The following is a 23,154-nucleotide window of genomic DNA, read 5'->3' as shown; positions in this document are numbered from 1 at the left end:
CAGCCAGTGATCCTGGTTTGATTCCAGTCTCCACTGGTGTGGAGTTCACATGTTCTCATGTTGGCTGGAGCTCCCACTGGGTGTTGTGGTTCCTCCCACAGTCCAAAGATGTGGTTAGGATGGATTGGACACACTTAAAATTGTTCTGTAGTGTCCAGGGATAAATAGGCTTGGTGGATTAGCAATGGTAAATGCAAGTTACAGGTATAGGGAGGTAACAGGGGAGCGGTGTTTGGATGTGATGTTCTTCAGTCAGTGCAGACTCAATGGGCCGAACAGTCTCTAGCTGCACTGTACAGATTCCATGAAGTAGCTTTCCAAGGCAAGTGGTGTTGATTTATTATTCCAATCAACCTGTTTGGAGATATTATTACACATCTATGACCAGATGGGACTGGAATTTGGGCCTTCTCGTCCAGGAGGTCGGGGCTGTACCACTGCCGCAAGCACATGGTGTAAGAATTAACAATAGATCAAGAAGCTACCCAATTTGACAACTTGCAGCATTCATAGTCAAGGTTCACACATTGAGCAACAGGAAAAAAATCATCATAACTATGGAAAAAAAACTACCATGTGCGAAAGGAAATTCACAGACAGAAGTAGATTGCAAGTAGTTAAGTTAAATACCACACCAAGATACACAAATGTCATTTCCAAAACAACTAGGTTTATTCAACAGTTGGAATACAAAGATTGGGAAACAAAAGCTATTTAACAATGTAGATTTAAAAAAAAAATCACCATAAATAACCATGAAACATGAAAGCTTAATAATGTACTGCTAACGTAATTTGTTACTGCTAATGGCTTAACAGCCTCAGTGGAAACACACTAATATCTGAATATCCTGACAGCCACAGAATTGAAAGCTTCAAACCCAGTTACACTTTTGTTTTTCAGTCAGTTGGCCACATTATGGTGATATGCTAAATTGAAACTGGAAAAGGTTTGACCTCTAAAGGAATTTCATTTTCATTTAACCTTTCAGAGATGACATACCCGCTCGCATTATTTCATCAACAAGAAGAATATTGCTTGCAATTACAGTACTGAAAAACAAAAAAAACAAAAAACTTGTTAAACAGTTCAGTTCAATTGTTACAAGAAAATTCAATACAACCTAGTTCAATAGATCAGTAACACATCTTAAAGTAACAGCAAATTTTGATTGCAAATGTTATTTATAATCAACTCAGCATCTAATACTAACTTTTATCTCAGGAACAGATGAGCAAGCTGGTTACAAATGCTGGTTTGAAAATTTGTTCAAACTTTTAATTACTTTTGAATTACTCAAAGGCCTGGTTGTTTTCTCCACAGAAAATCCTCAACCAGGTGACTTGCCAACCAATCAGCATTCTTATCTCCCCCATAATAAACTGTTGAGATCACATGAAATTTGGCATTGTTGCATTTTCCGGAGTGCAAAATAATGCTTTCAAATCCATTTTCATGAACATGCTTAATTGTGAGAAATTATAAAACTGCACTAAAGCTGATTCTATCAATTGATCACGATTTTTATTTTATCTAAATCACAGAACTAACCCCAATAGTACAAATCTATACAGGAAAGCACAAGACAGTTAGAGGGGTCACAAACCAAAACAATGCAGTCAGAAAGTGGTCAATCTAACTCTTGCAAATATGTTCTTGGAAGGGAACTGGCAAGAGTTGGAACTCCTACACCTTCTGTGGGTTAATAATTACAAACACAGTATAACTCCTTGCATACACACTTCTAAAATTACATTTTTTTTTAAACTGATGATAAAAAGAAAAAAACTAGACTAAGTTGAACCAGTTATCCTTGGTCACTTCCAGTGCTTTGTTTGTCATTGTGTATTTGAAAGGAATCAAACAAAAATGTTCAGAAATCATAGCAATTGCACTGGAGAATATTGTATGGAACAATTCATAGTCCCATTTCCCACTTTCTGCTTATAATAACATCAGTTTATTCTCAAGGATTCTCTCAACCTCATTTTGAAAAAAATCTCAGTCTCTGCTTCAATCAACCTTGCAAGCAGTGCTCAAGGTCATTACTATTTGTCTTCTCAGATCCTCTTCATGTATTTATCAAAACCTTAAAAATTGGGTGTCGCCAAGTCCTTGCATCACCAACTAATGAGAAGCACTTTTCATTGCCTTACATAAGTCTGGTATAAATACCCTTTAACCTTCTTTGCTAAAACAAACCATTTATTTCCAACCTAATCTTCTAAAACTAAAGCCCCTGAACTCTGGAATCAGTGAAATCTCCTCTGCGCCCTCTCAACAGCCTTCATATTCTTTGAAGTGTGGGGACCAGAATTGCGTAAGAATCTGGGCTGACGTTTAATCAGAGCTTTATACACATTCTGTATAACTTACCTGCTTTTGTACCCAATATCCCTATTTATGAAATTCAAGCTCTGAATTCTTCACTAATTAATAATATCTCAATATGTTCTGCCAGCTTCAAGGATCTGTGCAAATAAATCCCTCAGGCCACTATATCCCTGCACACTCCTTTTAACTGTGCTATTTAGTCTAGAATGTTTCTCCTTATCCTTTATGCCAAAATAAATCACCTCTCACTTATTCATCTCAACTCTGCCACTTGTCAGCTCAGTCTCATCTTCCATGTCCTGAGTTGATTTGTGTCATATTCACTGTTTATCCTATCTAACATCCTCCAATCTGAATGATGATTTACAAGTCACGGTTTATGTCCTATGACTAATAGATGTAAAAATATACGCCCCTATTCAGGAAGTTTCAATTTTGTTACGCAGCCTTTTTTGTGAAAAGTTAAAAATCTCAACACTAGGTTATAGTCCAACAGGTTTAAACTGGAAGCATACTAGCTTTTGGAGCACCACTCCATCAGGTGATAGTGGAGGACACAATTCTAAGGCACAGAATTTATAGCAAAAATTTACAGTGCGATGTAACTGAAATTATGCTTTGGAAAATACCTTGATTATCTGTTGTCTTTCATCTGTTCGAATACCATGATAGTTTCACTTCTTTCATGTGTAAATCACAAAACCCTTTTTAAAAAAAGTTGCATTCTCAGGTTAGCTGTAATAATGAGTGTTAGCTAGACAATATGTTGAAGGTGTAAGTCCCGTGTTCTATCTATGCCATGATGTTTAGATTTATTCTAATCTGAAAAGTGAGAGAAGAGTTTTACATGAATTCATGCAGTTTTTAAGCAAAGTACAATGTAACTCCAAGTACAAATTCACCCCACCAAATTTGTGCGCATGTGGGTCTGTGTCTGTTTGTGTGTGTGTGTGTCTGTCTGCGTTGGGGGTTGAGTGTGTGTAATCAGTGTAGTATGTCTTAAGTCTGTCTTCCAGCACCATTGATCCAGAATCTGGTTTCCAGCATCTGCAGTCATTGTTTTTACCTTGTCTGTGTGTAGTGCAATGGTGGTCACCTGTAATGTGACACGAACCCAAGATCCCGGTTGAGGCCCTCCCTATGGGTACCGAACTTAGTTATCAGCCTCTGCTGCCTGTCCCGAAGTCGGCCTTGAAGGATGGTCACCCGAAGGTCCGAGGTCGAATGTCCTGGACCACTGAAGTGTTCCCCAACTGGGAGGGAACACTCCTGTCTGTTGACTGTTGTGCGGTGCCCATTCATCCATTGTCATGTAAACTCATCTCACTTTTCAGATTAGAATCAATCTAAACATCATGGCATAGACAGAGAACACAGGAGGCTAACACCTTCAACATATTGTCTAGCTAACACTATTTGTTACAGCTAACCTGAGAATGCAACTTTTTTAAAAAAAAGGTTTGTGATTTACACTTGAAAGAAGTGAAACTATCATGGTATTCGAACAGATGAAAGACTCAACAGCCAATCAAGGTATTTTTCAATGTATAATTTCAGTTACATCACACTGTAAACTTTTGTTATAAATTCTGTGCCTTAGAATTGTGTCCTCCACTATCACCGGATGAAGGAGCGGCACTCCGAAAGCTAGTGTGCTTCCAATTAAACCTGTTGGACTATAACCTGGTGTTGTGAGATTTTTTAAACTTTGTACACCCCAGTCCAACACCGACATCTCCAAATCACTTTTTGTGAAATATTTCCTCCAAGTCCATACAGACAGCATCCATTGCTGTCTCTTACCCAACAATGATGATTTTTTTAATAAATGTAATCTGTTCAAGAATAATCCCCAGCTCTGCATTAACTGGTAGATTGCATAAAAAGCCTCTGTATATCATTTAATGCCATCTATCATGTTCTGCACTCAACGGTTCTCAGTGTAGGTTACAAGTCATCAAGATAGTACAATTTCCAACTGATGAATGCATCAGTTGTTTTTGCAAACATGGCTTGAAAGTAGTGGATGAATGCAGTTGATATCTTCTCTGCTGGCTTCGTGTTAACAAGACTTCATGCTGCAATTACCATTTCCAAATATTTTTAATTAAATCCAAATTCTACAATCTGCCACACTGGGATTTGAATCCAGTTCATTACCAGGGTCTCTGGATTAGCAGTCTAACAATAATACCCCCAAGCCACTGACTTTCTGTGTAGTCTCTCTAAATGTACAGAGAAAATGCCATGAAATTCAGAGCAGGACCTAATTTTGCCAAATCCATAAATAAAGCCAAGTTCACATTAAAATCTGAAACAAAAAGAAATTGCTGAAAAATCTCAGCAGGTCTGGCAGCATCTGTGCAAAGAAATCGGAATTAATGTTTCGGGTCCAGTGACCCTTCAGAACCAGAAACATTACTGGACCCAACACATTGACTATGATTTCTCTCCACACAAGCTGCCAAACCTGAGATTTTCCAGCAATTTGTTTTTGTTTCAGATTTCCAACATCCACAGTTCTTGTGTTTTTTTTTAACACCCTAAAATCTATTTTCTAGGTGTTTATAATATACCCTTAGCATTCTGCAACATCAATAAAACCTTGAAAAATCCAAACCTTGCAATTTCCCAAAACAGGATATCATTCTGTTCACTTACCTGGAATGAAGCAACTGCTTCTTGACATTATAGTTATCCCAAACCCCAGCTTCTCCTGCTAGCATTGGCTCACCTGTAAAGATAATAGGTGAAATAGGAGATACATTCCAATAGTAAAAGGCTATTGATCACTAGTGTGAAATCATCCACTTTTCTACCAAAATGAATGAGATCTAGATACTAACTTACCAGTGTTCAAGTTTACACCAACAAGCTGGCCAGATTCAGAATATTCTGTCTGAATTTTTACAAGAGTCTCTTGAGGGTCATATCCAGAGTTTTGTGCAAGTACCTGAAACAAATGATTATGAAGTACTTATTCTGCAATTATTCTGACTCAAGCATTGTTAGAATGACCGTCTTTTATTTAAATTAAGGTCAAAAGAAAACAGCACAAATAGTAATGAGTAACAAAACAACATTAGTAAGAAAAGATCTGGCTTCAGAAGATCATGATAGAATCAAAGTGGAATTTAGGAATCACAACAGTCCGAAACACTGAGCAGTTTATAGTCTGCTGACAATGGCGTGTTACAAAGACAAAAGGACAATCTGATAATTGTAGGGGACTCGAATCTTCACAGGCTAAGGCAATCAAATTGGCAAATGCTACAAGGAAGAAAGAAAATAGCAGTAGCACTGGCAATAACTTTCAATTCCTCTCTGGCCACAGGAGAGGTGCCAGATGATGGAGGACAGGCCACATGGTATTACCATCAAACAGGAGAGGAAAGAATAAACCAGAAAACTACAAGACAGTCAGTCCTCAATAGTGACAAACCTATCAGAAGCAATTCTGAGGGACAGAATTTATCTGCCTTTGGAGAGACGGGGATTGCAGCAGGGGAAGTGGGCCGATAAATGGCAAATGGAGTTTAACATAGATAAGTCAGAGGTCTTGTATTTTGGAAAGTCAAATGAAAGCAGGAATTTCATGGTGAACGGAAGGGCCTTAAGGTGTATAGTGGAACAGAGGAACCTTATAGAGTTCAAGTGCATGGTTCTTGGAAAGTGGAGTCACAAGTACACAGGGCAGTGAAGGAAGCTTTTGGCACACTGGTCTTCTTCAATCAAGACACTGAGTATAGAAGTTGGAAGTTTTGTTGCAGTTGTACAGGACATTGGTGACACTGTATGTGGAGTAGTGTGTTCAGTTTTGGTCACCTTGTCTTAGGAAGGACGTTACTAAACTGGAAAGAGTGCAGAAGAAATTTACATGGATGTTGCCCAGACTCAAGGGTCAGAGTTATGGGGAGAGATGGTACAAGCTAGGACCTTTTCCTTTACAGCATTGGGGGGGGGGAGAAAGGGAGGAGGAGGAGAGGGAGAGAGAAAGGAGAGGGGTTTGGCTTTTTTCCCCAGGCTGGAATCAAGGAATACAGGGCAACAAGGCATCAGTTTAAAGGTTAGAGGGGAACAATTAAAAGGGAAGCGGAGGGGCAACCTTTTTTTTTTTAACACGGTCGGTGGTACATATATGCAATAAGCTGCAAGCAGAAGTAGTTTAAGTATATTAACCAACATTTAAAAGGCATTTGGACAAATAAGTGGATAAGAAAGGTTTACAAGGATATGGGCCAAGTGGAAGGAAATAGAGTTAGCACTGAACATTTTAGTTGGCATGGCACACTTTGGGCCAAAGGGCTTGTCTCCGTGCTGTAGGACTATGAATTTACAAAACCATTGCGTAGATGAGGGTGATGCATTTCAGTCTATTTGAACTTCAAGACATGTGAAAGAGAGGATCCAAGAAATTCGACTAATTGGATCAGCAATAGATTGAGAGGTAGGAAGCAGAGTGTTATGGTCAAGAGGTGTTTTTCCAACTGGAAGCCGGTGTCCAGTGGAGTTCAATGTCATGACCCTTGCCATTTATAGAAATAATTTACATTTGAATATAGCAGGAATGGTCAGCAAGTTGGCAGATATGAAAATTGGAAAAGGGGTAATAGATGGGGCAATGTTAGTGTCTATTCCTGGACTGTGAGGCTTGTCAGATGGGATAATGAGTGGCAAGTGGAATTAAATTTGGACAAGCATCAGGTTATGCACTTAAGATAGATAGGCAAGGGAATCCATGAAGAACAATAAAAGTTGCCTGAGCTGTAGAGTTTTAGTTATGGAGAGAGATCAGACAGACTGGGGTTTGTTTTCTCGAGAGCAATGGAGATTGAGAGAGGAGCATAATTGAAATGTAATAAAATTACAAGGAGCATAAATATAGCGTAGACATGAAGAAGCAAATAACCAGGACATAGAAGGGGCAGGCATTTAGAGGAATTGAGCAAAGTTTTTTTACAATCAAGAGGTGGTGGTGGGTGGCAGATGAAGTCATGGGCATACCATTTGTCTTAGACAATTATCTTCAGGAATTCACCAGCTTGAGCTCTGGGTTTCAGAATGTCAGTGGTTGGAGTCACTCTTAGAACAGTACAGTACAGGCCCTTCGGCCCACGATATTGTGTCAAGCATTTATCTTAATCTAAGATCAACCTAACCTACACATCCTTCAATTTACTGCTGTCCATGTGCTTGTCCAACAGTCGCTTACATGTCCCTAATGTCGCTGACTATGCTACCATCACTGGCAGTATATTCCATGCACCCACCACTCTCTCCATAAAGATATCACCTCTGATATCACCCCATACCTTCCTCCAATCACCTTAAAATTATGACCCCTCATGACAGCCATTTCTGCCCTGAGGAAAAGTCTCTGGCTATCTGCTCTATCTATGCCTCTCATTACCTTATACATCTCTATCAAGTCACCTCTCTTCCTTCTTCTCTCCAGTGTGAAAAGCCCTACCTTCCCTCAACTTTTCTTCAAATGACAATCCCTCCAAGCCAGACAGCATCCTCTCTAAAGCATCTACATCATTCGTATAATGAGGCAACCAGAACTGGACACAATATTTCAAAAAGTGATCTAACCAGACTTGTGCATACATGAGGCAGAGGACATGAAGATCAGATGACAGATTAAAAATATATAAGCAGTCCGAGATAACCAGCCAGCAAAGTCCCTCAAAGGACATGGATAGAGCAGGGACAGGAATAGTTGTTGTAGTTTTCAACATTTAGATGTTTCAATAAAAACAGAAGATGGCAAAAAAGGGTGGGGGGGAATATAGCATTGTTAGTCAAGGATAATATTACCGTGGCAGAAAGGATGTTGGAGGACTTGTCTACTGAGGTAGTATGGGCTGAGGTTAGAAACAGGAAAGGAAAGGTCACCCTGGTGGGAGTTAGCTATAAGCCTCCAAATAGTTCCAGATAGGTAAAGGAAAGGATGGCAAAGATTCTGAATGGGAGCGAGGTTAACAGGGTAGCTGCTATAGGGGCTTTAACTTTCCAAATATTGACTGGAAGCACTATGGTTCAAGTACTTTAGATGGGTCAGTTTTTGTCTAATGTGTGCAAGAGGGTTTCCTGACACTATGTAGACAGGCCAATAAGGGGCGAGGCCACACTGGATTTGGTACTGGGTAATGAACCCAGCCAGGTGTTAGATTTGGAGGTAGCTGAGCACTTTGGCGATAGTGACCACAGTACCATTATGTTTACATTAGCTTAATACCGCACGGCAACAGTTATAGCTGGGGGAAAGGCAATTATGATGTGATTAAGAAAGATTTAGGATGCATAGGATGGGGAGAGAATTGCAGGGAAATGGACAAAATTGAAATGTGGAGCTTATTCAAGGAACAGCTACTGCGTATCATTGATTAAGTATGTACCTGTCAGGCAGGGAGGAAGTGGTCATGTGAGGCAACTGTGGTTTACTAATGACGTTTAATCTAGTCAAGAGGAAGGCAGCGGCTTATGTTAGGATGAGATGTGAAAGCTCTGTTAGGGCACTTGAGAGTTATGAGTTAGCCAGAAAAGATCGAAAGAGAGCTAAAAGCAGCCAGGGACATAAGTCGTCTTTAGCAGACAGGATGAAGGAAAACCCCAAAGCTTTCTATAGGTTTATCAGGAATAAAAGAATGATTGGAGTAAGATTAGGGCTAGTCAAGGACAGTAGTGGAAGTTGTGTGTGTAGTCAGAAGAGATAGAGGAATCACTAAATGAATATTTTTCTTCAGTATTCACACTGGAAAAAGACAATGTTGTCAAGGAGAATAGAGAGATACAGGCTACTAGATGAGATTGAGATTCACAAGGAGGAGGTGTTAGCAATTCTGGAAAGTGTGAAAATAGGTAAGTCCCCTGGGATGGATGGGATTTATCCTAGGATTCTCTGGGAACCCAGGGAGGAGACTGCCAAGCCTTTGGCTTTGACTTTTATGTCATCATTGTCTACAGGAATAGTGCCAGAAGACTGGAGGATAGCAAATATCCCCTTGTTCAAGGAGGGGAGTAGAGACCATCCTGGTAATTATAGATCAGTGAGCCTTACATTGTTTGTGGGTAAAGTGTTGGAAAAGGGCTATAAGAGATAGGACTTATAATAATCATCTAAGAGGAATAAATTGATTAGGGATAGTCAACATGGTTTTGTGATGGGTAGGTTCTTTGAGAAGGTGACCAAACAGGTGGATGAGGGTAAAGTGGTTGAGATCATGTATATGGATTTCAGTCAGGTGTTTGATAAGCTTCCCACGACAGGCTATTGCACAAAATATGGAGGCATGGGATTGAGGGTGATTTAGTAGTTTGGATGAGAAATTGGCTAGCTGAAAGACGAGAGGGTGGTGGGTTTTGGGAAATGTTCATCCTGGAGTTCAGTTACTTGTGGTGCACCGCAAGGTTCGGTTTTGGGACCACTGCTGTTTGTTATTTTCGTAAGTGATCTAGATGAGGGCACAGAAGGATGGGTTAGTAAATTTGTGGACAGTCTTGAAGCATGTTGCAAGTTAAACAGGGACACATAAGCTGCAAAGCTGGACTGAGAGGTGGCAAATGGAGTTTAGTGCAAAAAACTGAGGTGATTCACTTTGAAAGGACCAACAGGAATAAGGAGTATTGGGCTAATGGAAAGATTCTTGGTAGCATGGATGAACAGGGAGATCTATGTCCACATACATAGATCCCTGAAAGTTGCCAGCCGGGTTAATAGGGTTGTTAAGACAGCATATGGTGTGTTAGCTTTTATTGGTAGAGGGATTGAATTTTGGAGCCACAAGGTCATGCTGCAGCTGTACAAAACTCCGCAGTATTGCATACAGTTCTGGTCACCGCATTATGGGAAGGATGTGCAAGTGTTGGTAAGGTTCAGGAGGATATTTACCAGGATGTTGCCTGCTATGGAGGGAAGGTCTTGAGGAAAGGCTGAGGGACTTGAAGCTGTTTTCATTAGAGAGAAGAATGGCGAGAGGTGACTTAATTGAAACATAAGATAATCAGAGGGTGAGATAGGATGGACAGTAAGGGCCTTTTTCCTCGATGGTGATGGCTAGCACGAGGGGACATAGCTTTAAATTGAGGAGTGATAGATATAGGATGGATTCCAGAGGCAAGTTCTTTACTCAGTAGTCGGGGTGTGAAATGCCCTGACTGCAACAGTAGTAGACTCGCCAAGGGTATTTAAATGGTCAGTGGATAAACATATGGATACAGTTAGAGGTACAGCATGGAAACAGACCCTTCGGTCCAACCCTTCCATGCAGAATAGATATCCCAATCCAATCTAGTCCCACCTGTCAGCACCCGGCCCATATCCCTCCAAACCCTTCTTATTCATATACCCATCCTGATGCCTTTTAAATGTTGCAATGGTACCAGCCTCCACCACTTCCTCTGCCAGCTCATCCATACACGCACCACCCTCTGAAAAGGTTGCTCCTTAGGTCTCTCATCTTTCCCCCCTCACCCTAAGCCTATGCCCTCTAGTTCTGGACTCCCCCAACCCAGGGAAAAGACTTTGTCTATTTATCCTATCCATGTACCTCATGGTTTTATAAATGTCTATAAGGTCACCCCTCAGCTTCCAGCGCTCCAGGGAAAACAACCCTAGCCCATTCAACCTCTCCCTATAGCTTGAATCCTCCAACCCTGGCAACATCCTTATAAATCTTTTCTGAATCCTTTCAAGTTTCACAACATCTTTCTGATAGGAAGACGACCAGAATTACACGCAATATTCCAGCAGTGGCCTAACCAATGTCCTGTACTCAATATTCTGACCAATAAAGAAAAGCATACCAATGGCCTACACCTGCTCCTGCATTCCTAATGCTTCTTTTGAATGTCTTAAATGAAATTGCCTGACCACTTAGAGTAATGCATTCCATATCCAAACTACTCTTTATTGTGGAAAAGTTCTCATTACATTTGCTTCTTTTGCAAGTCTGTGCCCTCTCATTTGTAATACTTTTACAAACAGCAAATTTCTCCCTATGTACATTTTTCCAAGTCTGGGGTCTGGACACTTCAGATCACCCATTCATCTCTCCAAGAGAAACCGTTCCAGCTTCTCCAATTTATTTTCATGACAAAGGTGCCTCATCCCTGGAAGCATACTTCAGGAAACGTTGGAATCAACAGTATGGCATCCAGAACAATAGACAATACACCAGTTTAGGTCTTAGAAGTATTTCAAAGATTCATCATACCTGTCTTGCTCTGTACTTCATGCTCTTAAAGCCTAGGATGCTACAATGACCTGTGTAATGAAGTCTCTCCAGGCAGATGTTTAAAGCAGTGCCCTTGACTTCATACTGACTGTCCATGATCCTTGTACCAAAATATATTGTCTCACACTTTTCTGCAATTAACATCACCTGTCATCAACACTTCGATATCTTTCAAGTATCAAACGGTCCTTCTCCGTTCATAATTCTTTCAAATTCTGTAACATCTGCAAACTATGAAACTGACCCCTCTCCAACACTGATAAAAGATTGATAAGGATAGCAAGCAGAGGGTGGGCACTATCAGTGCGTTTTAAAATTGGCAATGAATAGTGGAGTGCCACAAGGGTCAGCGTGGAGGCCTCAGCTTTTTAATCATCCATGTTAATGACATACAAATTGACGGAGTACAATACATCTAGGTTTGCTGATGCTGGGCAATAATTAACCTGCGGAGGAGGACACTGACTATAGCTGCGGGAAAGTAAAATGAGCAAGCAGCATGAAGTGTGAAGTCATGGGAACAGAAGAGCAGAATCTCTTCTTTAGAAAGAAAAAGACAAGCTTATACAGCTGATGTTCAAAGAGACCTGGGTGCCCTAGTGAAAGGAATGCCGAAAGTTAGTATGCAGGTGCAACAGCAGTTAGGAAGGCCAATGTCATAATGGCAGCTCTAACAAGTGGATTGAAGTACAGGGAAAAAAAAAAAGGTCTTGCTGCAGAACAGTTTGGTGAAACTACATCTGGAATACTCGGTGCAGTGAAGTCTCCATATTTAAAAGATATACATACATTGGAAATGGTACAGCAAGGGTTCACTAGATTATACTCTGGGATGAGGAGTCTGTCTCATGAGGGGTTGAATAAATTTGGTCAAAGTTCTCTGGAGTTTAGAAAACTAAAAAAGGTGATAGCAAGAAGTAGGAATAGTTGAAATTTGATTGGCTGTGCTGGAAGCAACCAATACTCCCACACCCCCACATGTTTTGGATGCGAGAGAGATGGGGGAGGGTGTTCACATTTTCAAATTGTTTCATTCACATGATTCATAAGGTGAAAGTGAGGTTCTCAGCTTGCATCAAGCTGTGCTGGAGGACTGCAACAGGCCCAAGGCAGAAATGCTTGAATGGAAACAGTGTTCTATTGAAATGGTAGGCGGCCAGAGATCCCCACTGAGTATAAAGTAGATTTATATAATAGATTAATATATTAAATATAGTAGATTAGATTTATATATAGTAGATTAGATTGAATTCCTGCTTCACCTGGAAGCCTTTGGATAGTGACAGAATGCTGATAAAGGAAGGGGACCTTATGCTTCGTGGTAGCATCCCAGATATGCCATTTATCTTTCAGAACCTGCCTGCTTTCACTGTGCAAAAGGACATCCACTTTGTACACTCAAATTTCCCCTAATAAGTCACCATCTTTATCATACTCCTCTTTTTTGCTTTTCACACCAAAGTGCAGCTCTAAAATAATCCAAAGCTGAGGCAATGTTTACAGTTTTGGGAACCACATGATAGGAAAGGTGGAGCATATCGAAGAGTACAGAAGCATTTTACAAGAATGATCCCAGGGATGAGAAACTTCAACAAGGATAGACTGAAGTAGTTAGGACTGTTCTTATTGCAAAGAAAGCAGCTGAGGGGAGATCTCAGGAAGTTTTCAAAATCACAAGTGTGCAGATGGAATAGATAGGGAGAAGCTGTTCATGATCATAAAAATGAAGTAAGTGTAGGTGTTGGGCTTTCACAACACTAGGCTATAATCCAATGGGTTCATTTGAAAGCACAAGCTTTCGAAGGCTGCTCTTTTGTCAGGTGAAGTAGAGGGAAACAGAAAATTTATAGCCAAAGAGAACATTGCAAGATGATTCTAGGTACTTAAGAGTAACAAAAGATAGTAAAAACGGTGAAAGTGGAGTGTCGACAGGCTGAATAACATGTCTTTGAAGGTGATCAGAAATGTCAAATGGTGCGAGTAAAGTGTCAATAGCAAGTGAAGGGATGACATATGATCGATTAAGGAAGAGAGATAATTACAAAAAGTAAAAATAGAGTACTGCCTGTGAAAGCGGAGGCGGCATTCAAAATGGGTACTGGATGATTATTTGAGTAGAAATGGTGTGCATGGATATGGGAGAAAGGTAGTAGATTGGCATTAGGTCACAGAACCAAAGGCGACAAATGACCTCCTATGTCATAACAATTGTATGACTAACTTGACATTAGGCCATATCATAGTGGATCAGCCGTATGTTGCTCATTCACCTACACAGCGGAATTAACAAACATACAAAATCCTGAGGCATCCTGACAGGGTGGATGTGGAAAGGACGTTTCTAAAAGATTCTAGAGTTTTGGTGGGGGTGACAGGATTAAAAAGGTTCAAGGTAGGCAAGAATGTGAAGCAATCAAATCATCCATGAACTTACTGACGAGAGGTACAGGTTCAAGGAGCCAGGTACCACCTCCTCCAATGTTTGTGACTAAGACTGGGACAGATACATTTTCAATCTGAGTGCTAAGGGATACACCAAATGAGCAAAAGAATTTGAAGGCCAAGATCAGCAGTGATTGTACTAAATGGCAGCAGAGGCTTAACCGGCCATTTTGATCTACACCTTCTCTGCTTTTTTTTGTCTTAACTCTGAAAATCAGAGAAGCGAGAAGAATTTCCTACGAAATCGTGTTTTCTACATTAGTTTCTCATTTCTTGGGCACTCAAATCAGAATAAAATCTTTGAGTTCTGAGCAAAGGTCACCAGATCTGAAACATTAACTCATTTCTCTTCATAGATGCTTCCAGACCTGCTGAACTTTTCCAGCAATTGCTACTTTTATAAAATCTACAAACCTTTTCAGACCACTGTTCACAGATTAAAACAGCGAACTGCAATTCATATTTAAAGCAGAAAGCCTCACAGCCCTACAATCCTTTCTTTCAAATCACAAATACTCCCAATAAATTATTGTCTGGCCATGAGGCAAAGAATACATTGAGAAGTGCAATCAGTTCAAAACAGGAGCCACTTACCTTGGGAATAATCAACAGAGCATCCGCAAATGCTTGCACTCCCAATTGTGCTCTACCCTTCACATTGGCCTTGTGTTTGATCAAACCGTCTGCTACCGCAACTTCAAATGCACCGGCACCTGCCACTACACAACCTAAAAGACAATGAATACCAACTTCACTATCATTTCATTTGATGACACATGAATGCATTCCTAAATGCATTTAGTAACCATGCTTGATAGCACGTTACTGAAACAACGATGAAGTTATCAATCTCAACTACATGACTGGAGGTGGTGCAATAAGCTCAATGGCATATTAAGAATTAAATGAAAAGCAGCAAAACCTGGCATAACTGAATACTCTTAAGCTTTAGCGTGAGCATTAGAGAGGCAGGGAGGCAGCGATTGGTGGCTGCCAATAACCATCTATACAATCAGAATCCTTAGTGCAGGAAGAGGTCATTCAGCCCATCGAGTTTGCAACAATCCTTTGAATGGCATCCCACCCATCCCCATCCTATCCCAATAACCCTCATTTGCCATGGCCTGTTTCCACACTAAGTAATCTAAATAATATAATCTAATCCCATCTAACCTGCACATTCCTGGACACTGTAGAACAATTTAACATTGTCAATCCACCTAACCTGCAGGTCTTTGGACTGTGGGAGGAACCGACAGCACCCAAAGGAAACCTAAAGAATGTGCAAACTCTAGACAGTCACCCAAGGCTGGAACCAAACCCAGGTTCCTGGCATTGTGCTAACTATGGAACCAGAGGGCTGCCCAAAACACAAGTCAAAACCTTTTCGATCTTTCTTCACATCATATCACAAGATACATTTTTAGAACTTGCAACTGAAGAGAGACCAATGCCACTAATTATAATGAAGCTTTCAATCACTAAAATATTATGGTTATCACCGTCTGTTTCAGTACATTATATAATCTGATACACTCAGGTTTATCTTCCACATGAGATAAGCTCAGGCACCACTTCACATCAATACAGGATCTCAACACAGCATCAGAAATTGTACCTAATTTAGTATTTATACTACAGACTTCAATCATTTAGTCACTTGCCATCCTCGATTGCATTCTTCACAGCACGCAAACCATCACGGACTGCATCTTTGATTTGTGTTAAAGTGTGCTTGTTTGGACCCTTGAGAAGCAAAGTCACTGACCGAGGATTATCACATTGCTCCACAAAGGTGAACTTCTCTTCACCCTGAGCACAAGAGAAAATATTTATTCCATTAGTGTAACACAAGGTTCTATTTTCGACATTAAAACTTGGGACATTAAGTAGAGAATTTTGCAAATATTCATCTGGGGAGAATGAAGCAATTGAAGAGATTACACTATATTTTAGCGAGAAAAAAAAACATGGGCTTGAAGGAAGTTTGCCTTGAAGGCCCCCTGTTCTGAAGAGAATCTTTTACATTTACTCACGGAAGCAAACAGGGCTTTAGATACATCCCATTTGCAAGTCGCAATGTATAATAATGCAACAGTCCCTTCAAAGTGTTTATACTCAATCCTCTGGAGAAAAATGAAACTCAATCTGATTGAAGCAGGAGTGCTCCTACTCAAAGGTGACACCTATTGTCAAACACTTGCCTGCATTCTCTTCAATGTTCTAAATATTCAGTCAGTCAGTCAAGGCCTATTTTCAAGCTATTGCTACAACTGACAGCTAAACTTTAATGTGCTGAAAAATACATTGAATGGAAGTGTCTACTTTGACATCGAATTATCGGTTTAAACTACTACTGTGACAGAAAAAGCCAAGAAGTACCACGTACCAAAGTGTGTTCATACACAAGTCCAGCATGTCCCAAGCACTCTGGAGTGAGATCCTCCACAGAATTCATGGCAATACCTCCACAAGCAAGTGTCAGCCTGACATATTCAAAAGAACATTGACAGTCAAGACCCAGGGAGTTCCAACAGTTTTAATTTTGCATTTATAGAAGGCAGTCATTCAATGACAGGTTCAAAAAGGCCAATGCTTCAACCACAAAATATTTTGTAATATGTGGAAAAAGGCATTTCATAATGAATACAACTTTAATATTCTACATATGCTGCTTGCTAAACAGGCAATTATCTCAATTTTCATGAAAATTCATTGACCAGAAATGTAAATCATCTTGAAGGATCCAAGACAAGGTTCACAATCATTAAACGACTTTAGTGAAATAGCCAATTGCCACAATCACATCCCCTTCCCAATGACTATTTTCCAGCTCTGTCAAGTTGTTTGATATTTACATAATGGAATTATGTTAAGGACTTGATAAAATTGTGAAATGCACTGTACGAAAGAACATTTTCTTTAAACCTCTTCCAGAAGGCATTTGACAAGTTACTTCACAGAAGTAACAAGCCTTGGAGATAGGATAGAGATTTGGCTGATGGACAGGAAACAGCAAGTAGGAATAGAGAGTTCTTATTTCAGGTTGACAGCTTATGACTAGTGGGGTTCTGCAGGAATCAGTGCGGAGATCACACACGTAACAATACAGAGGAACCTAGACTATCTGAACGACAATGGTGGGGAGTATAATGTTCAGATAACAATTTAGCCAAGCATCAGGACCTTGAAATCTTGTTTGGATAATCGAATGGCAGATAATCAAGGTTCCTCTAAATAGATTAAAGGCTTGGAGAAAGGAAGTAAATGTACTGTAGTCAAATTTGCAGACAACAGAAAAATACATGGAAAGACAGGTTGAGAAGGGGATACAAACTTTAGAGATACACTGATCAGTTAAGTAAGTGGGCAAAAAAGTTGGCAAATGAATTTGGGAAATGTAAAGTTGTTCATTTTGGAACAGAGAAGGAACAGACAGTATTTTTTAATGGATAAAAATTGCAGAAAGCTGCATGGAGACCGGGGGTGGGGAGAACACTTATGATCTCATTGAAACATTCAATATTCTTAAGGGGGCTTGACAGGGTAAATGCTGAGAGGACAATTCCACTCATGAGTCTAGGACCAGACAACAGATTCAGATGAAGTAGCAGCAATTTAAGACGGAGTGGAGGAGGAAGTTCTTGAGAGCTGGATGTCTTTGGAGCTCCATGACACAGCTATGCAGACAGAGTCCTTTCTTATATTTGATCAATATGGAATCAAAGGTTGTGGGGAAAAGGCAGAAAAATTGAAGTGAAGAGTGTTGGATCAGCAATCATACTGAATAGAGGAGCAGACTCAACAGTTGAACAACCTACTCCTATTTCTTGTGGTCTCTCCACATCCCTCTCTTTTAAGATAGTTATACACCACAGAAACAGAAGTCCAACTATCCATGCCACCCAGACATCCCAATCTGATCTAGTCCCATTTGCCAGCATTTGGCTCATCCCTCTTAATCCCTTCCTATTCTATACCCATCTAAATGCCTTTCAAATGTTTATTTTACTCACCTTCATCACATCCTCTGGCAACTGGGGCCACTTTTGGAATAATGCATTCAATCCTGGTTGCCCTGCTATAAGAAGGATATTGTGAAATTTGAAAAGTTTTGGAAAAGATTACAAGGATGTTGCCAGGTTGAAGGGTTTGAGCGTTGGGGAGAGGCTGAATAAGCTGGGGCTATTTTTCCCTGGAGTATCGGAGACTGGGTGGGGGTGTTTCTCATGTTTATAAAATTTGAGGGACATCACTGGGGTGAATAGCCACATCCTTTTTTCCTTGGTGCGTGAGTCTAGACCAGGAGGGCATAGGTTAAAGGTGAGAGGGGAAAGATTTAAAAAGAAACTGAGGTAGGTTTTTCACATAGAAGGTGTTGCATGTATGGGATGAGTTGCCAGAGGATGTGATGAAGGTGAGTAAAATAAACATTTGAAAGGCATTTAGATGGGTATAGAATAGGAAGGGTTTAAGAGGGATGAGCCAAATGCTGGCAAATGGGACTAGATCAGATTGGGATGTCTCATCCCATACATGCAACACCTTCTATGTGAAAAACCTACCTCAGTTTCTTTTTAAATCTTTCCCCTCTCACCTTTAACCTATGCCCTCCTGGTCTAGACTCACGCACCAAGGAAAAAAGGATGTGGCTATTCACCCCAGTGATGTCCCTCAAATTTTATAAACATGAGAAACACCCCCACCCAGTCTCCGATACTCCAGGGAAAAATAGCCCCACCTTATTCAGCCTCTCCCCAAAGCTCAAACCCTTCAACCTGGCAACATCCTTGTAATCTTTTCCAAAACTTTTCAAGTTTCACAATATCCTTCTTATAGCAGGGCAACCAGGATTGAATGCATTATTCCAAAAGTGGCCTCAATGTCCTGTAGAGTTGTAGCATGACATCCCACCTCCAATACAATGTTTAGACTAATGAAGGTAAGCATGCCAAATGCCTTCACCAGACTATGTAGCTGCGACTCCACTTTCAATAAACTATCCACCTGCATCCTTAGGTTTTTGTTCAGCAACACTCCCATTAACTGTACAAGTCCTCATTTGGCCTACCAAAATGTAACTACTTACATTTATCTAAATTAAATTCCATGTGCCACTCCTTGGCCCACAGGCCTGATTAAGTACCGTTGTATTTCAAGTTAATTTCTTCATTGTCCACACCTCCACCTATTTTGGTTCCACCTACAAACTATCCCTCCTTTATGCACATTCAAATCAAATCACATGAACAAAAGTGGATCCAGTACGGATCTCTGTGGCACACTTCATTCCAAAAACAAGCCTCTCACTCTGCCCCCAACTTCAAGTCAGTTTGCAAGCTCCCCCGGATCCCATGTGATCTACCCTCACTAACGTGCAGAACGTTGTTAAACACTTTGCTGAAGTCCATATAAACAACACCGCTCTGCCTTCAACAATCTTCTTTGGGGAGATTGTGAGACATTATTTCAAATGCACAAAACTATGCTGACTCTGCCTAATCAATCCTTGCCTTTCCAAGCATGTAAATGAAGATAGGTGGAGTTGTGGACAGTGAGGAGGGCTGTTGTCGGCTGCAGAGGGACTTAGCATGTAAATCCTGTCTCAATTTCCTACAACAACTTACCCACCACTGGTCTATAGTTACCTGGCTTTCCCTTACAGCATTTCACAAATAATGGCACCACATTAGCCAACCTATTGTCTCCCAGTACCTATAGAGTGGCTATAGGTGCTACAAGTATCTCAGCAAAGGGCCCAGCAATTTCTTCCCTAGCTTCCAGTAAAGTTCTGGGATATATTAATCAGGTGTCATGGATTTATCTTTCTTCATGCATTTTAAGAAATCCAGCACCACCTCTTGTGATATCAACCTTTTAAGACATTATTTATTTGCCCAAGTTCCCTAGTTTCCATGTCCTTCTCCATAGTCAATATTCTCCACACAAAATATTCCTTTAGTTTCTCAGCCATCTCTTGTGGTTCCACACACAGATGGCCTTGTTGATTCAAAAGGGGACATACATTTAAAAGGAGACAGGAGAAAGTTTTTATAAGGACAAGGGGCCACTTTTTCCCCCACAGTGCTTCATGTGTGGATTGAACTGCCAAAAAGTAGTAGTCAGTGTAGATATAGTTGCAACATTTCAAAGACATTTGAAGATGTACATGAATAGGAAATGTTTGGAGGGATATGGGCCAAACACAGGCAAGCATAACAGTCTAATTTGGGAACATGGTCAGCGTGAACTAGTTGAATCCAAGGGTCTGGTTCCTTGCTGTATCATCCTATGTCAGACAGCTGTTAGAAAAATAGGATTCTAACAGTAGGGGATTTTAACTTTCCAAACATGTTCCTTAAAACATACCTTTGACTAAGCTTTAAATTCTCTCCAGCATATGACTGTGTCAAATGTTTTTAAAGTCAATTGGGCTACGACAAGACACTATATAAATTTGTTAAATAAAAGAACTTCAAATCACTTGCTGGTGTACTTAATAGCATCTTTGTCATGTCAGTATTCTATTCTTCCAAGACAAGAGCATTTAACGCACATTCTGCAAAGACAAACCTTCAGGAGGCCTGATCAAAGAAAAAAAAAGAAAATATTTTTTTTTTTTTTTGCAGAAATAACACAATGTAGACGGGAAATCTATAAAAAGGAGTTATTTTAAGCCTAATGGCCCATGCACAGTCATTACCATGGATAAGCTTCTTATTATTTCACGAACTACAATCAGCCTGCTCTCTAGAGCATTAGCTTGAGGATATTCAGAGCCAACTGGTAATGATGTAGCTGGTATGAATGATCAAATGTTCCAGTTCAAATAATGAGTCAAAACATCTAGGCAGTGGATCTATCAGAGTGCTGATTTTGTTCCAAACTACACTATAAGAGTACCTTATTTGTGTGTGAAAACAGCCGTATGTGCTGTTAATATGATTACATTACATTGCATGCATTTAATAGAACCAACCTCTCCATATTTCGCCGCTTTGCTCTCCTCAGTGCCACAATACCTTCTTTTGCAAATGCATCTAGTGATAATGGATCGACACCCTACCAAGTCAAAATTAAAATCAAATTATCAAATTAGATTTGATTAAAAAATCTAATGGAAATTGCAAAATAATGACAATCAGGCTGGGAAAAATAAATCTACCGTAGCACTTAATTACAACATTAAAGTGAACTTATAAACTGACAATAAAATATGCAAATAGAGACAACAGTTGAATCAAACCAAGTGCCCTGTCACATTTATTCAAAAAGAGGATGCACAGCAGTAGAGTGCAGGTGCAAATATCCATTATCTGTCAGATTGTTATTGTAAGCTATTTTAGAAGAAAAAGATACCTTTCAAGAAAGGGATAAAGTATTTTCTAGCTTTCACTGAGAAAAATATTTTGAGACAATGTCCATCATTAAGTCAAGAAATTAGAACATCTGAAAATAAAATAAGCCAAGGCAGGAGTTAAGAAATCCAGCTGATTATTTTCTGCTGGTGATGTAAAACAGAATATTAAAATTCTATTTTGCAAGTGTTGTCCAGTAAGCCCAACTAAAAACAAGTTATATTTGCTGATATAGTCATATGAAGTAAAAGCTAGTTAAAGGGAGGTAATTTAAAAAATTACAAATGATGACTGTTAAGAGTCTTCATGAATCTTCACAAGAGTGAAGGGGAGGGACCAAGGTTTGCAAGACAAAGCATAATGAAGTTACAGCAAAGTACTCACCTTTTGATTAATAACTACAAATCCCTTATTAGATTCACCACAAACTTTTCTCTTCAGTGATATAATTTTGTTAACTCTGTCTTCGATGAATTTCCTCTCAGCTTGCACAAACTTTTCCCTTTCATCAGCACTTTTGTAGAAGAATCCAGAATTTACTTCTCTGGGAACAAACACAAATATGTCAGTGCTGCAGCTTATTCAATAGGTAAAATGCTAATTGAGTAAAAGCTATATCAAGACTAATTCAGGACAATAATTGATAGTCATAAGAATTCAACATCAAAAACAATACACCAGACATCATTCAGAATATCATTATACAGAATAAGACAATTATGATCTTTAGGTGATTACAGAAAATTGTAGAGCCTAAACACTACTAAATTTCCACATTTAACATTGCCCGATTCTGGCCAATTCAGCTGAAAGCTTAATTTATGACTTGTTTATTTAAAAACACTTCAGGCCTCAACTACTTAAACTTATTCCAGCTGATCTCAGGATGTTACTGGGACTGGAGGAATCGAGTTATAAGAGGCTGGATAAGCTGGGACTTTTTCCCCTGGAGTATAGAAGGTTGACAGGGGACATTATGAAAGTTTATAAAATCATGACGGGCATAAGTAAGGCAAATAGTAAAGGTCTTTGCCCTGTGGTTTGGGAGCTCAAAATTAGAGGGCATAGGTTTAAGGTGAGAGGAAAAAGATTTAAAACGGACCCACAGCCAGCTTTTTCATACAGAGGACACTTCATATGTAGAGTGAACAGCCAGAGAAAGGTGGTGGATGCAAGTAGTTACACCATTTAAAAAGACATTTGGACAGCTAAATAAAAGAGAAATGTGTAGAGGGATTGAGGCCAAACACAGACAAATGGGACCAATTTAGTTAGGGAAACTTGGGTGGCAGGGACCTAAGCAATTGTTTCTGTGCTGCATGACTATTGGGGAATTGAGAAACACGGTTGGCAGAAAGTCTGAACTGGCAACTCAACATTCCGGGGTATTGGATCTTCAGGCAAGACAAAGGAGCGTGTAAAAAGGGTGGTGGTGTTAATGAAGGAATCCAATCCTGCAACAAGAAAAGCTGATAGCGTGGAAGGATCCCCAAATGAGACTGTGGAGTAGTACGTCCAAATTACAGAGGAACCTCGATTGTGTGGCAGTTGATTATCCAGGAAGATTGCAAGGTCCCGATATTGGGCTAAACTACGTTATCCGGCATTCGATTAACGAAACGAAATACTGCCTGCCCGTGTCCTTTGGATAATCGAGATTCCACGATATAGACTTTCAAAGAGTCAGCAGCAAATACGTAGACGGTTTACAGGTGCTTAAGAATAAAATCGGGTAATTATACAAGGGGATTCCAACTTTCTCAACATAAATTGGGACAGTC

General features: G+C 39.9%; 1 protein-coding gene across 1 annotated transcript in view; it reads right to left on the bottom strand.

Moving 5' to 3' along the window:
• Nucleotides 1-650: 650 nt before the first annotated feature.
• The window catches only part of cct6a (chaperonin containing TCP1, subunit 6A (zeta 1)), a 37,128-nt gene continuing 14,624 nt past the window's right edge, over nucleotides 651-23,154 (bottom strand). The window contains exons 7-14 of the mRNA XM_043718880.1: nucleotides 21,758-21,917; nucleotides 20,995-21,077; nucleotides 16,405-16,501; nucleotides 15,680-15,827; nucleotides 14,610-14,743; nucleotides 5,185-5,287; nucleotides 4,996-5,068; nucleotides 651-1,052 (exon numbers count right to left, since the gene is read on the bottom strand). Of these exons, the coding sequence (XP_043574815.1) occupies nucleotides 980-1,052; nucleotides 4,996-5,068; nucleotides 5,185-5,287; nucleotides 14,610-14,743; nucleotides 15,680-15,827; nucleotides 16,405-16,501; nucleotides 20,995-21,077; nucleotides 21,758-21,917 (871 nt within the window). The 3' untranslated portion in view covers nucleotides 651-979. The remainder of the gene's footprint in view (nucleotides 1,053-4,995; nucleotides 5,069-5,184; nucleotides 5,288-14,609; nucleotides 14,744-15,679; nucleotides 15,828-16,404; nucleotides 16,502-20,994; nucleotides 21,078-21,757; nucleotides 21,918-23,154) is intronic.

Source organism: Chiloscyllium plagiosum, chromosome 28, assembly GCF_004010195.1.
Source record: "Chiloscyllium plagiosum isolate BGI_BamShark_2017 chromosome 28, ASM401019v2, whole genome shotgun sequence".
Classification (NCBI taxonomy): domain Eukaryota; kingdom Metazoa; phylum Chordata; class Chondrichthyes; order Orectolobiformes; family Hemiscylliidae; genus Chiloscyllium; species Chiloscyllium plagiosum.
This window is presented reverse-complemented; position numbering and strand designations above follow the sequence as displayed.